The 16,924-nt window shown below is 35.9% G+C and overlaps 1 protein-coding gene across 8 annotated transcripts in view; it reads left to right on the forward strand.

Moving 5' to 3' along the window:
* LOC110463904 (cAMP-specific 3',5'-cyclic phosphodiesterase 4C-like) overlaps positions 1 to 16,924 on the forward strand; it is a 382,464-nt gene that overhangs the window by 199,652 nt on the left and 165,888 nt on the right. Inside the window, exon 1 of one of the 8 annotated variants that reach the window (XM_021518828.1) lies at positions 11,997 to 12,697. The exons of the other annotated variants lie outside the window; for them this stretch is intronic. Coding sequence (XP_021374503.1) covers positions 12,381 to 12,697 — 317 coding nt within the window. The 5' untranslated portion in view covers positions 11,997 to 12,380. Of the gene's footprint in view, positions 1 to 11,996; positions 12,698 to 16,924 lie in introns of those variants that run through there. 8 annotated transcript variants of the gene reach the window in all.

The following is a 16,924-nucleotide window of genomic DNA, read 5'->3' on the forward strand; positions in this document are numbered from 1 at the left end:
GGGCACCATGAGGATTCCCAGCTTACAATTATACAGGAGTCCTAAACAGTAGGTCTGTGTCTACATTTACAGCACGGGCACCATGAGGATTCCCAGTTTACAGTTATACAGGAGTCCTAAACAGTAGGTCTGTGCCTACATTTACAGCATGGGCACCATGAGGATTCCCAGCTTACAGTTATACAGGAGTCCTAAACAGTAGGTCTGTGTCTACATTTACAGCACGGGCACCATGAGGATTCCCAGCTTACAGTTATATACAGGAGTCCTAAACAGTAGATCTGCGTCTACATTTACAGCACGGGCACTATGAGGATTCCCAGCTTACAATTATACAGGAGTCCTAAACAGTAGGTCTGTGCCTACATTTACAGCACGGACACCATGAGGATTCCCAGCTTACAATTATACAGGAACCAGTGACGACGTCCTTCCAAAAACAATCTGTAACAAACCAATTCTGTCTGTAGATGTTTCCCAAAAAAAATTCTTTAGACTCTCAATAAAATGAAGATACCCTACCAATAATTTGTTAACTCAAATTTTCAAATGTCAAGGTCATATAGTAACTACAGGATAAAAAAAGTGGTCGAGTGCCGTTTAATATGCTCTAGCTCTTACGGTATATTAAAATATTAATAATTTACTGAACAGTAGTGCCAATTACAATTTGTTTTGCCCTTAATAACAAAACTTTCCTTTCTAAAGGTTTCAGGTTTCGCTAACCTTACAATTATAGCCCACATTATAAACATTTTGAAATACAGATTTTATACAACGTAAACTTAAGGTAATATCAATATGTATATTTGTACAAGTATGCTTGTGTGTTTGAATATACACGGTGTAACAATCTGTTGGTATAAATACATATATTGACTAATATTTGTAAATTACCTATCAAGAATCATGAAGGTATTTATTTATAAAATATGGACATGCATAATGTCCCATAGTTCATTTCAATCAGTATCTATATTTCCTTCTATCGACTTGTACTTGGGGTGATGTTTGATTTGTGCTTGGTCTATACTTGGTTGTGCTTGGAACGATGTTTAATTTGTACTTGGTCTATACTTGGTTGTACTGGGGGCGATGTCAAATCAAACATCGCCCCCAGTACAACCAAGTATAGGCCAAGTACAAATCAAACATCGCCCCCAGTACAACCAAGTACAGATCAAGTACAAATCAAATATAGACCCCAGTATAAAGCAAGTACAAGGTAGTAACCAATACAAAATAAACTAGTATACTGTATATCCGGGAATTTTCCCTGCAGTATAACTTTCTTTTTATACAGCATACTTTATATCCTTGTAAATAATTGTAAAAGGTGAAATGATCACATTGGTAGTAAAGGTGTTTACCAGTAAGAGTATGCCCATTGGTAATAAAGGTGTTTACCAGTAAGAGTATGCTCGTTGGTAGTAAAGGTGTTTACCAGTAAGAGTATGCCCATTGGTAGTAAAGGTGTTCACCAGTAAGAGTATGCCCATTGGTAGTAAAGGTGTTTACCATTAAGAGTATGCTCATTTGTAGTAAAGGTGTTTGCCAGTAAGAGTATGCCCATTGGTAGTATAGGTGTTTACCAGTAAGAGTATGCCCCTTGGTAGTAAAGGTGTTTACCAGTAAGAGTATGCCCCTTGGTAGTAAAGGTGTTTACCAGTAAGAGTATGATCGTTGGTAGTAAAGGTGTTTACCAGTAAGAGTATGATCGTTGGTAGTAAAGGTGTTTACCAGTAAGAGTATGCTCGTTGGTAGTAAAGGTGTTTACCAGTAAGAGTATGATCGTTGGTAGTAAAGGTGTTTACCAGTAAGAGTATGCTCGTTGGTAGTAAAGGGGTTTACCAGTAAGAGTATGCCCATTGGTAGTAAAGGTGTTGACCAGTAAGAGTATGCTCATTGGTAGTAAAGGGGTTTACCAGTAAGAGTATGCCCATTGGTAGTAAAGGTGTTTACCATTAAGAGTATGCTCATTGGTAGTAAAGGTGTTTCCCAGTAAGAGTATGCCCATTGGTAGTAAAGGTGTTTACCAGTAAGAGCATGCTCATTGGTAGTAAAGGTGTTAACCAGTAAGAGTATGCTCATTGGTAGTAAAGGTGTTTCCCAGTAAGAGTATGCCCATTGGTAGTAAAGGTGTTTACCAGAAAGAGTATGCTCATTGGTAGTAAAGGTGTTTACTAGTAAGAGCATGTTCATTGGTAGTAAAGGTGTTTACCAGTAAGAGTATGATCGTTGGTAGTAAAGGTGTTTACCAGTAAGAGTATGCCCATTGGTAATAAAGGTGTGTACCAGTAAGAGTATGCTCGTTGGTAGTAAAGGTATTTACCAGTAAGAGTATGCTCATTGGTAGTAAAGGTGTTTACCAGTAAGAGCATGTTCATTGGTAGTAAAGGTGTTTACCAGTAAGAGTATGCTCATTGGTAGTAAAGGTGTTTACCAGTAAGAGTATGCTCATTGGTAGTAAAGGTGTTTACCAGTAAGAGTATGCTCATTGGTAGTAAAGGTGTTTACCAGTAAGAGTATGCTCATTGGTAGTAAAGGTGTTTACCAGTAAGAGTATGCTCATTGGTAGTAAAGGTGTTTACCAGTAAGAGTATGCTCATTGGTAGTAAAGGTGTTTACCAGTAAGAGTATGCTCATTGGTAGTAAAGGTGTTTACCAGTAAGAGTATGCTCATTGGTAGTAAAGGTGTTTACCAGTAAGAGTATGCTCATTGGTAGTAAAGGTGTTTACCAGTAAGAGTATGCTCATTGGTAGTAAAGGTGTTTACCAGTAAGAGTATGCTCATTGGTAGTAAAGGTGTTTACCAGTAAGAGTATGCTCATTGGTAGTAAAGGTGTTTACCAGTAAGAGTATGCCCGTTGGTAGTAAAGGTGTTTACCAGTAAGAGTATGCCCATTGGTAGTAAAGGTGTTTACCAGTAAGAGTATGCCCGTTGGTAGTAAAGGTGTTTACCGGTAAGAGTATGCCTGTTGGTAGTCAGAGAACCTAGCCATGGAACCTTTGTCAATCCTTTTCATTTTTAAAAGGTTTTTGGTTTTACACTTGAATAAAAATCTAAGCTGGTCCTATCAAATTAAAAATTCATTAACTCAACTATCCACTGCTGTTGCATTAAAACGTCGGAATTCCTTCCGTTCGTGATGCAAGGAAGATGTATGTCAATTCATACAATAATACAAATGTAGAAATAGTCTAAATAAAGATCACATTAAACCAGGTTTTCAAAAATGGTCTTTAAGAATAATATTAGATAAATCTATTCTGACACTAAGTAAATTTCAAGGAGATCGATCGGTTGCCTTTTAAATACAGAATGAATGACCGTACTAGTGGTTTTATAGTTTACAGAGCATAACATGGTACGGCAATACATACAGTCTAAAGACTTGAAAAACACACTTTTTCTTATACCTGTAGATTAATTGCACAAATAAACCCTGTTATACCAATACTACTGACAGAGGTTTTCAAGTCATTTAACTACTGTGGTGTTTTATTTTGGAACAGTCTATCACTTGGATTAAAAATCCTTCTTCTCTAGTTTCTATTAATAAAAATCTAAGACACTAATTAGCGAAAGAATTTGATAAAAGATAGAATGTAATGTACAATGTATATTGTATATCAATATTTAAGACTGAAAAATTCTGTTTTGAAAGACAGTCGAGAGAGGGCAATATAGATACTGATTGAAATGAATAATGGGACATTATGCATGTCCATATTTTATAAATAAATACCTTCATGATTCTTGATAGGTTATTTACAAATATTAGTCAATATATGTATTTATACCAACAGATTGTTACAATGTGTACAAATATACATATTGATATTACCTTAAGTTTATGTTGTATATAATCTGTATTTCAAAATGTTTATAATGTGGGCTATAATTGTAAGGTTAGCGAAACCTGAAACCTTTGAAAAGGAAAGTTTTGTTATTAAGGGCAAAACAATTGGCACTACTGTTCAACGAAGTATAGACCAAGTACAAATCAAACATCGCCCCAAGTACAACCAAGCATAGACCAAGTACAAATCAAACATCGCCCCCAGTCCAACCAAGCATAGACCAAGTACAAATCAAACATCAACCCTACGTACAAACCAAGTATAGACCAAGTACAAATCAAACATCAACCCTACGTACAAACCAAGTATAGACCAAGTACAAATCAAACATCAATCCTAAGTACAAACCAAGTATAGATCAAGTACAAATCAAACATCAACCCTAAGTACAAACCAAGCATAGACCTGACAAATCAAACATCGCTTGTTTGATTGGTATTTGGTCTATACTTGGTTTGTACTGGGGGCGATGTTTGATTTGTCATGGCTATACTTGGTTGTACTTGGGGCGATATTTGATTTGTATTTGGTCTATGCTTGGTTGTTCTGGGGGCGATGTTTGATTTGTACTTGGTCTATACTTGGTTTGTACGTAGGGTTGATGTTTGATTTGTACTTGGTCTATGGTTGGTTGTACTGGGGGCGATGTTTGATTTGTCCGGTCTATACTTGGTTGTACTTGGGGCGATATTTGATTTGTATTTGGTCTATGCTTGGGTGTACTGGGGGCGATGTTTGATTTGTCAGGGCTATACTTGGTTGTACTTGGGGCGATATTTGATTTGTATTTGGTCTATGCTTGGGTGTACTGGGGGCGATGTTTGATTTGTACTTGGTCTATACTTGGTTTGTACTTAGGGTTGATGTTTGATTTGTACTTGGACACAGTTGGAGGTACATTTGGTTGCTCTTGGTTTCTACAAAAGACAAATTAAATAACCACCTGATAAAAAAGATCCTGTGCAACAAAGCTTTTCCATTTCCACTTTTCAAAGACTTCCAAATTGATCACTTGTCAAAGGTGTGAAGCGATTTCTTGTGGTAGAGCCGTTCCCTTACCATTCTTTGCATGGATTTTACTATTGATCGTAGAAGTTTTGAACCTCGTCGGCGCCAATAAAAAAATTACAAATGACAGACACATATCACTTTACATATTACACAGATGTGGGTTGGTGGGGATATTTGGCAGGCTTCAAGACCAAAGCATTTCCCCTAAAAAATAAAATGTCTGCTAGGAGAACTTGATCCTGCGACCAAGCAATCTAAGTCACTTCTCCTGGGTTTATTTTTGAAGTCCAGACAGATGTTCCATAAGCCCAATAGATGGTCCTCAATTAGACTTTCATGTAAGCTAGCCATTATGTACATCACGGAGAAGAGTAAGAATACACATTTCTCGTCCTTAAGAATTCCAGCGAAATTGGGGGTCGAAAGTCGTCGGGGAGAATCAGCTTTGGCATGTGTACAAATGGCATTTACAAGTAAAACATGTGCTTCATTTTCTACCGTATTTTTTCTGTATCAAGGAAATACGACTTATGATTCATATTGGCAGGGTATGCACTGATAGGGGGTATAGTACTGTGGAGAGTTTGTGTGTATTGGAGCTAGCAGATTATTGGCCGATACCTTTCTCTCAACAGCAGGACAGAAGATGAAAAGCAACATCTGTTAATAGGCTGTATATCCCTGGCTGTGTAACCAGGATAGTCCTGTGCTCTTTGGCTGACATCAATGATGACTTTGAACCTGGTACCACAGATCAGCATTTCCCCCACAAACATCCAATGATAAAATATATACACAAGTACCGTATTTACTCATACTAACAATGAAAAAATATCCGCACAAAACCATATTTACCATTATAATAACCATTGAAAAAAATTATACTAAAACTTTTTCTTCATTTTGTTAATAATTACTGTTTTAGCAGAACATGATATCTACAACAACCTATCATTTGTATCTCAATATCTCATAAGGTATTGAAATAAATGGATTATGAAGCAGATACAGTAACACATTTCACTTGTTTTCATTTCTTTTTTTATTTCATATAATGTAATGTACAATTTGTATTTCAATGTATGATCAAAAGATAGGAATAGAACAAGCTTTACACAAAGGTACTGACTTTTCTGAATTTTGGTTCTATATGTAATAAACTATACTAATTTTTTTATAGTTATTTATCATCACTGATCATCTTTTAACATCTTTGGCTGTTGAGATAAATATATAGATACCATATATACATATCTCAACAAGTTTATCAGTATTTTCTTACAACCAAATGTTATACACATACGACCCCTACCTACTGTGCCAGTCCTGATCAGAGAAGGGTCCTTATCTTCTCCTTAAGGTGAGGTCTATTCCCTCCGGAGAAGAGTCTTCCCACAGCCCTTTTCCTGCGTACCATTTCAATGTGGTACTGGACATTGTCTTTCCACCAGTAGAGAAATTCCATAGGGTCTGAAAACGGGCTTTCACCTTCATGTATGTGTTTGGCTCAGGTGCAATAGTATCTCTGGTTCCTGGGTTCCTCAATTCCCTGGTAGATATGGTCCTATCAGATTAGTTAGACTTCAGGCCCTTTATGATTTAACTTTCCATTTGAGTCCTTGCACAAACAGATGCTCTGTCTGTGATGATGTTGTTGGCCTCTAGGTGAACTCTTCATGACTATGTTCTTCAAGGAATACCTCTGCACAAGTCTGCTTCCTGGAGAGTCACATCTACTCCAGAGAGTTGTCTGGGGATCATCTGGGAGTACATCCATGTGCTTGAGATAATAGCCGTCCTACTAGCTCTAGGGTATCTTGGAGAAATCTTGCAGTCCTGGTAGTTTGTCTGATGACTGACAACTAACAACATGGGTCACCAAGGCTGTGGTTTAGTGCATGGGCCTTTTTTGTCTTCCTGATCTGCAGGAAGATCAGTTGATTCTCTATGGCAAGAACCTACCTGGCAAAATGGCAAGAACCTACCTGGCAGACATAATTTTTGAAATAGTTGATGCTCTTCAGCATTTGCAACAAATCGCGACAAGAGTGGTAGTCAAATCCCTTTTATTAACTTTTATTAACTAGCACATAGACATATTGAAGCCTGATTTTTTATTTTGTTGTTTTTTGGTGGGGGGGGGTGTCGGAAAGGAAACTGTTTTTGTTTAATAGATTTTACCCAGACTATTATCAACACATACTCTAGAACTATAACGCTAACATGGCACTTTAATTCGCTGAATTGGATGATGTTATACCATACGAAGCATTTCATATACTAATATTTACCATATAATAACGTTTGTGCGAAGTCTGTTCACCATCATGACTCTAACCGGAAATCAGACACTGGATTATAATAAAATTTTAATTAGAATAGAGTACAGACAAGAATGTCCGGATTTTCTTTTTTTTATATCAAAATGTGAATTTATACTTATTTGTTAATATATATGTAAGTTGAATACTGATACTTGATAGAATATTTTGAACAGTATGTACATTATTTAAAGGCGATTATTGACGCCCACGTACATTGTATGTATATTTATATATATGTTTATGCCATAAAATTTTAAAAAAAAAAAAAAAAAAAAAAAAAAAAAAACTTTTATTTTTTAGGTAATTTGTCAGTTGTTGAATAGGCTTCTTAAAGGTCTGTTTGCCACAACCTTGAATCTTAAACTGCCAACATTTTGTTCTCCAGTATGAGATTCAGGGTCCTGCTGTAATGACATGTTGTCCTTTCTGTAAATTTTCATCCATTTGTGATGAAACCTATTTAGGATCCTAGTACCACTGCCAAAAACTGATACTATGCATTCAAAGGTTATTTTTCCGGTATGACTTTGAAAGTGTTGTGAGAATAAAAACTCAGCGCGGCTAGACTCTGATTGGAGCCCTGGATTTTATATTTTTTGATTGTTAAACGTTCTCTCTAACCGACTGAGCTACCTCAGGTCAACGAAAGTGTCCTTAGCTACAGTTATTTCTTAAACAAAATTAAAGGGAGATTACTGTATGTACAAAACGCCACAGAATACTGGGACAGGGATCCTTAAGTATACCTGTATCACACACAGAACAGTGGGACAGGGATCCATAAGTGTACTTGTATCACACACAGAACAGTGGGACAGGGATCCTTAAGTATACCTGTATCACACACCGAACAGTGGGACAGGGATCCTTAAGGATACCTGTATCACACACAAAACAGTGGGACAGGGATCCTTAAGTATACCTGTATCACACACAGAACAGTGGGACAGGGGTCCTTAAGTATACTTGTATCACACACCGAACAGTGGGACAGGGATCCTTAAGTATACTTGTATCACACCGAACAGTGGGACAGCAATCCTTAAGTATACCTGTATCACACACAGAACAGAGGGACAGAGATCCTTAAGTATACCTGTATCACACAGAAAACTTATGTCAAAGATCAAATAATTTCAAAAGGTTTAGTATGTATTACTCAATTTTTGTTTGTGAGGGAAATTACTGGAAACAGCATCATGGTGTAAGTGAAAATTGCCCATAGGTGTAAATTGTCTAGGTGTAAATAGTCTGTATACAGAGTATGAGGGTAAGTCATTCATAACACAACAAGAATGATAATTATGCTTGGAATGCTCACAACAAATATTTTATTTGATTTATGTAATTATTATCTATCCTCATGGTTTGTCTTAGCTCTTACATTGTCAACTTTAGGTAGTTTCTATACCAGGTCTCCTTTTGCCATTTTGCAAAATAAATGTTTGTATAACCCATTTTGAATTGACTACAATGCAGAATTGGTTTTATCTGAAGCCTTTTTAGGATCATGAGTATTTTTTAGGTCACCTGAGACAAAGGAACCAATTTCAATGAAATTTTGCAGAAAACTTCCATGGCCAGAGGTCAACAAAAAAAGTGGCTGATTGGGTCCCCAGCTTTACCAAAATTGTGAATTTCTTGACCCTGGGGTCTCACGTTTCCCCATGGGGAGGGGGTAAACTTTACTATAGTTTATATAGGGAAATCACATTTTGGACCAACATTTGTTTAATTTCCATTGGAAGTAATTCAATTTGGGTTAGCGTTATCAGTATTGGATAGCAATTTGATGGTTTGCACATATCAGCCCTGAATGACCCACAGGGGCTGATGGGTGGGGCCAAAAATGGTTGAATTGACTGAAATTTCAAAAATCTTCTTTTCAAGACCCAGATATGGTAGAATCAAATACTCTTCATAGATGGAAGGGTCTTAAGGTGCTTAACCAAAATTGTGAATTTCATGACCTTGGGGTCTCACGTTTTCCCCCAGGGGAAGGGGTAAACTTTACTATAGTTTATTTAGGAAATCACATTTTGGACCAACATTTGTTTAATTTCCATTGGAAGTAATTCAATTTGGGTTAGCGTTATCAGTATTGGATAGCAGTTTGATGGTATGTACATATCAGCCCTGACTGACCTCCCGGGGCTGATGGGTGGGGCCAAAAAGGGTTGAATTGACTGAAATTTCAAAATCTTCTTCTCAAGACCCAAATATGGTAGAATCAAATACTCTTCATAGATGGAAGTTTTTTAAGGTGCTCTTCCAAAATTGTGAACTTTATGACCCTAGGGTCTCACGTTTACCCCTGAGGAAGGAGAGGGGGCAAAATTTGTATGGCAAATGATACTTTAAATATTACATGTTGATGAATTGATTGGAATTATAACCCTGAGTTGACAGTTTGATACTTTGAACATTTTGAGCCAGCTCTACCCGCAAGGGTGCCCAAAGGAGTCAGTGTGCTTAAATTTCTTCATTTTCCTTGTTTAGAATCAGAGGTGCTAAATTCAAATACTTTTTCAGTCTTAAATCTGCATGCTAGATATTGAATAAGGTTGTATTATTGTTTTTCGTCACTTTGAATAATACTTCTGTTCATGTTTTAAAAACAAAAATCAACTCTCTGTATAAATATAATAGAACTCGGGTGACCGTTACGGCCCATGGGTTGTTATCATTATCTTACTAAAACACCTATTTTCCAGTGTACATACCAGCTATCTTCTAAATGCATCACCTATACTGAGTCCCAAAAGCCGAGATAATCTTGGGCGATGGAAATGGACTACATTACTTAAAGTGTATCAGGTGCTACAGGCACCGCAGTGTACTTAACAGGCTTAGGTATAGTTTGGTAAACACTGTTTTTATTCCTCTGATGATGTCAAGTAGTTGAAGACTTGTCTTATAAAAATAATCTATCTTCAACTGTAGGGACTAAATGCATCTTCTGACGTCCGGGGTAATGTTACCTGCTGAGAGATTCTAAGATTACACGTCGGTTTATAAAGCTGCTCCACACACTGATTCAGTATGTGCATGATTTTTTTCGCTTATCTTCCATTTCAATCAAAACTGCGGTTTTTCATAAGTAACGCATGTAGATATAAAAAGGATTGCAACAGATTTCTGCTATTGATCAAACTGCAAGTAATTTTAAGTAAAGATCCAGGACAAATAAGGAGAAAAGCTTGATAAAGACACACGTACATGAACGTTTCTTACAGCCCGCTCATGTCCCTGCCCAGAATTCATTTGAATCAATATCTATAAGAATTGGGCTTGATTCAATATATCACTGTGATTGGACTTGTACGGGTTGAAAGGGAAGGGAGCTATGTGGGGTAACTGTTCAGTTACGAGATACGTGTTATTAGGCGATACATGTCATAAGGCGATACATGTTTTAACGATGGAGAAGCGTGTTATTGTGCCAATATATATAATATTATGGTGATACCCGTTAAATGAAGATACGTGTTACAAGGATATACGTGTTTAGTGGAGATTTGTGTTGACAGGATGTACTACATCAAGAGAAGCGTGTTACCAAGGAGAAATATGTTATCAAGAGATATGTGTTATTGAGAGAAATGTGCTATTAAGGGAAATGTGTTTTAAAATGTTATGTGAATTTATATAAATCAACACGAGATGACACATGTTTAACCAGAGATCCGAATTGAGAGGAATTACATACTAGGATATACATGGAACATGGAGTTATGTATTGAGAGAATTTATGTGTTATCTAGAGATAAGTGTTGACAGAAGACAAATGTTAACAGGTGATAGATATTATAGGAAATATATGTTAACAAGAAGTATTTGCCAATTGGAAGTATGTATCATTGACCGTGATATAAAGTGATACATAATATATAGTGATACATAATATTAAGAGATTCATGATATAAAGATATTCATGATATAAAGTGATACATAATATTAAGAGATACATGATATAAAGTGATACATAATATTATGAGATTCATGATATAAAGTGATACATTATATTAAGAGATTCATGATATAAAGTGATATATAATATTATGAGATTCATGATATAAAGTGATACATCATATTATGAGATTCATGATATAAAGTGATACATAATATTAAGAGATACATGATATAAAGTGATATATAATATTATGAGATTCATGATATAAAGTGATACATAATATTAAGAGATTCATGATATAAAGAAGTACATGACATGAAGAAATACATTTTATAAAGAGATCATGTTATTAAGTGATACATGATATAAAAAGATGTCTTATAAAAATATACTTGATATCAAACTTAGATACATGTTATAAAGAGATTTGTAGTTTTAGCTGGTGACATTATGATGTAGAAGTTTTTATTTTCAGGAGATAGGTTTAACTTTTCAGGAGCCAGTAGAATTTCACAAGATAGTTTTTATGTAAATTAATGAGTGTAAGATTTCAGGCGTTATCCATAATTAAAAAGATGCCTGTGAAGTTTACAGTAGTCAGTATAGATGTTTAAAGAAATTGGTGGTAACTTGAATAGGGAACAGATACGTTGGAACATTACACCAGACACCAGTCAATATTTATTCTAGATACACTTTAACATAGGATACACCTGGACAACCGCTACAGGTTAACGACTTGATTGTAATATTTGGATAAATATCAGAAACTATTTTGATTAGGAAGAAAAATCTGGTTTACATTTGAATTTTCAAACTGTTATCAGGAATTGTGGGATGGAATATCTTAATGAGTTGTAGTGTTTACAGTAGACTTAAAGCCCCACGTCTTATCACAACCTGTGGAGCTGACAGGCCAGGCAGACGGGCAAAACAACCAAACAGATATACAACTGGACATTATTACTCAAATTGGTGAAAAATACTTCCAGGAATTAATTATTATGTAGAAGCGCGTTACCTAACTGTAGAACAAGTCTGCTGCACTAAGTTCGGAGGAAGAGGTTGAGTGGATGGTTGGACCTCTCCCACTGACTGTATACTTGTCTATTCAATGAGTATATACACAACGGTACATAACAGTGCGTAACTTACAGGGCCCTAATACCTACAGTAACAGGGAAAACAACAGCTTCACATTGGCTGACAGCCTGATTGTGGTATATCAAATTTTGTGTGTTTGTGTGTATAATCATAATCAGGCAGACATGAGACGAATGGAGATTTATCACGACCTGGAAAATTCGGAGTTAGACGACGTTTTTCCACCCACAAACTCCTTGGGTTCTGAGATGGATTCGAGCACAGTGAAAAGTGTTGGAGTTATTGAACAGCTGTTGCAAAGTCAGTGTGGCGGTTCCGGTGATCTTACCGACACAAGGGGACATCTCGGACAGTCCTCTTTAGAGAGTCTTCACTGTAACGTTACCAGGGCACGATCTTTTAAAACAAAAAATAGTTCATTCTTCAGTTTGGGTCGCTCCCTGTCACTAAAGCGAGAACCAGGGACAGGGCGCGTTTACAGGTAATTTGATGTGTTTGTGTATCCTGTTTGATGTATGTGTGTTATGTAAGATGACAGAAAGAAATCACCATGTGGATTTAAAGCTTAATTAGTGCACTTATACCCTAATCTATCTAATTAACACCCAGTGTGTACAGGTACTCTACATCATCACAACATCATCAACAGTCAGTTCTGTAGACAGATTCTGTACTGTCCACTTAACACAATGAAAAAGCATTTTCTGTTAAAATATTTTTTCTATAGATGACTAAAAAAGAAGAAAAACATTACCTGGACAGGAATTAATTTTACCTTATGAAATGTTTTTACCAAGACTACTGAAATAAGTTTTGATCTAAGATTACTGAAATAATGTTTTATGAAGTCTGAAGTATTAGTTCATTAATACTTCAAATACCAAATGGAGTTTTTATCTAAGACTACTGAAATAATTTGTTTACCTAAACTGAATAAGTTTTACCTGAACAAATGAAAACATTGTTTTAGACTGCTGAAATAATATTTGACTTCAGACCATATTAACTGTAAACATTAGACTGAAAATACTAAAAAAAAGGATCAATATCTTAAATTTAATCAATATTAAAAAGGATGAAGAACAAAGAAATATTTTTTAGATTATTTGTAATTGAAATTTTGAAATGATTAGGAAAACAGACCAAGATTGAAATAGTTAAAAGTCTGCATAAGTTTTTTCTACTATTGAAATTTTGATACCGGATATTTAAACATTACAAACAATACTGACAGACGTTTATACAAAGATCTATTATTCATGGGTCATGAAAGGGTCAAAAAGTGTGCGTATCATTACGTTTTATGGAAAGTTGACAAACGTCACGTCCCTGGGGGCAACAGTGATCCCATCCCTAATAAGTCTAATTGTTTGTAGACACGTACATGTTGTACTCTCAGAGGGGTAGTTACGGTAACCTGGAGGGGGGGTGCACTTAGTCAGACGTGTGTTTGTTAGTTGAGGGGGCGCAGATTTTACACGAGTGAGAAGGGGATGTATCGGGTAGTATTTTGGTAGAGTGCTGTGAGTATAGAAGGGGTGATAGGTCATTGATGGAAGATCTGGAGGTGGTTAGGGTAGAGGGATTAATCATAAACTTTTACACAGTCAGAAATAAAACAATATTTTAGAATGATTGAAAATATGTGTTCAATTATTTTTGACAATTTATATTTGTTGAATTTTTATGAAATCTTAAAATCCCAACATGTACTTGCTGTCAATGAAATGAAAAAGGCTTTGGTTTTGACAAACTTATAAAATTTGAATTTGTTTAACTTTATAAATGACATAACTGTCTTTTGTACTGATCTGCGTATCTGTTATAGTAGGTCTGTACATGACAACTTAAAATCCCACTGGTGTAGTTTTATCAAAATATATTTGTGGTTAGATATTACTAGTGTCTGACTGTACAGACAGTTCTCCGATCAAGTGTCAATATTTGCGTCCCCTTGTGTTTGCCTTTGAAACTGTAGTAGTGTACAATTGGTAACACTTAGTACAGAAGCCATTGCCTCGCTAACAATCACACTATCCTACATGGAGGATAGTACCCTTAGTAATACGTATAGAAATACTATAATTATAAGTCTGAACCAAACACGGTGGAGTCTTTAAAACCAGACTGCCACTGTCTATTCCTACGTAATCAATTGAATGTATATAATCTGAAAAAAACTGTATAAACCAGACCATCAACTTATAGTCACTGTAGATATTTGTATGTGAATTAAACCTGTGTTATCTGGAAACCTGTATAAACCAGACCTTTACCTAGGTCACTGTAGACATTTCTATGTAAATTAAACCTGACTATTATCAAGAAACTCATCTATTTTGTATGAAAATATTGAGCACTTTGGTGTTCCGTTGCGACAGGTGATACTCTAGTATAAATCTACACATTTTTCATACCATTTCAAAGAACATCTTATTTTGAAAAAAATGCCTAAACATGTTATTAAGCTGACAAAGCTTGATGTAACCTAGAAAAAATACACAATACCTAGAGCAAAAGGGGAGGCTTGCTGCAGAAGTATGGTTAGCTTAATTTGACTTCAGACATGTATATGTGACTGAATTTAAGTGACAAGTATGATGAGGAGAAGATTGTACTTTACCTTGGAAGTGATTCCCAATGTTGTGTAGATCAAAAATAGAAATTGAAGAATACCCTCAAGCACTAAGAAATGCATTTCAATAAGATATTGATGTTTTTGTGTAAGTAAATATCAGGCTAAAACTGTAGGGCACAGCATCAATACAGTTTAATAGTACTCTGTTTTATGCAAACAAAATGATGTCTGTCTGTAGTAAAATCTTTTAAACTATAAAATAGTTACGTTTAAAAACAAGCATACATAAAGCCCAATTACAAAAAGGAAACACTTAACCCTTGAAAAGATTGTATGATACTGGTGTGTTTTTGAAACTGATGTCTGTAACATATTGGGGTCATGCCAGCCGGTATCAACAACCTGGCCTGTGCCCTCCTCCCCCCTCCCCTACTCCCCATCACCCCACCTTCCCCCTTCCTCCAAAAAACCTGATGAAGATAATACTACTATCTCGACATGAACTTTAAATTCAGTGATTGGACTATGTAAATATTTGGACAGTTAGAGGGGCTTCAGTTGCATACATCTTTTTGATGTTTCTGTTTACATTTTGAAACGTGAGAAGGTACCAGGTGTTGGAGTGATTGGCAGTTGATGTCTGTTTCCTAATGGATCAGTGAAATATATTGTCTTCCTGTATTTCTGAAAGACGGGTTGCAGTGACAATGACTGTGGACGTCAGATTTCATCATGCTTTTGTGGTGGTAGACTCTATTATCTTTTGCACTAAATTATTCATGCAGTTTCTGTAGCAGGGCCTACTAAAACAAAGTAAAGAGAAGATTCTTTATCAATTATATACATGGTTGTGAAAACGAAATTAGCATCATTATAATCAGGTACATGGGTTTTGTGATGCCGTAATTGACTTAATCAGTCCACGTTGCATCTACAACATAAGTTGTTGTTTTGTTTGAGTTACGAGTTGTAACACACAGCTCCATGTCTAAGACTCATTAAAGCTGTCAGTTGGTTAATGTGTTACCTAATAAGAGTAAAATAGAAATTCGCTTTGACCCATTTTGTCAGAAATACCCTAATAAAGGAGGCACGCTTATCAGGTCAAATGTATTAGCTGTCGGACCACATGTGAACTCATACATTATATACAGGTGTACATACAGGCTGAACAGATGGGAGAATTATTATATACATGTATATATATGTAACAAGGTATGAAGTTTCATTGATGTAGCACCAGCGTGACTCTCTACCAGTTAGCCATGACTCTGTGCCAGTTAGCCGTTAATATTGACTGATCACGGAATTAGGTGCTCTCAGACAACAACACTACAGGTCGTGAAGTACAACCCTCAGCTCGGAGTTTCTGACCCACATCAGCTTTCATTAATGAAACTTCCTTATCTCTTGTACATTACCCAGTTTCCTGAGATATTATGCCTATGCATAAATTTGAATTGATTGAATCATTAGGATAGGTAAACTTTCCATTCATTTTAGTGTAAAAATGTGTGCTTATCGCCAAGACAGTGATTCTTTCTCACCTGTATTACTTACCTCTTGAACACCTGTGTATTGGGACTGCCTGTTGACAGTGACCACCTGTGTATTGTGACTACCTGTTGACAGTGACCACATGTGTATGATACCTGTTGACAATGACCACCTGTGTATTGTGACTACCTGTTGATAGTGACCAACTGTGTATTGTGACTACCTGTTGACAATGACCACCTGTGTATAGTTATCAGATGATTAGAGGGTCCCTTACTTTTCTGCTGTTTAATGTTCAATAATTCAGTTCATGTGTTGCTTACGGATAGAGTTAACTAATTTACCCCTGAAGACACATTTGAATGCTTCCAATTTAATGGTTGGAATAGTTCATTATGAAATTTCAGGGGTGAATGAGTTAAGAAACCTCTTACAGCTAATATCCAAAGTACAGAACCATCAACAGGATTGTTTTTATTTACTGATGTGATGGAAAAACAATATTTTGAAAACCCTTTTATATCAAGGTAGTTTTGTCCTATTGTAATCTATATTTTAACACATTAAAGATATTAAAAATGAGACACTTAACTTTTTTGTGAAAATTAGTTAATGGTTCTTAACTTTTGACAC

The sequence above is a fragment of the Mizuhopecten yessoensis genome, unplaced genomic scaffold, assembly GCF_002113885.1.
Source record: "Mizuhopecten yessoensis strain PY_sf001 unplaced genomic scaffold, ASM211388v2 scaffold10941, whole genome shotgun sequence".
In the NCBI taxonomy this organism is placed as follows: Eukaryota; Metazoa; Mollusca; class Bivalvia; order Pectinida; family Pectinidae; genus Mizuhopecten; species Mizuhopecten yessoensis.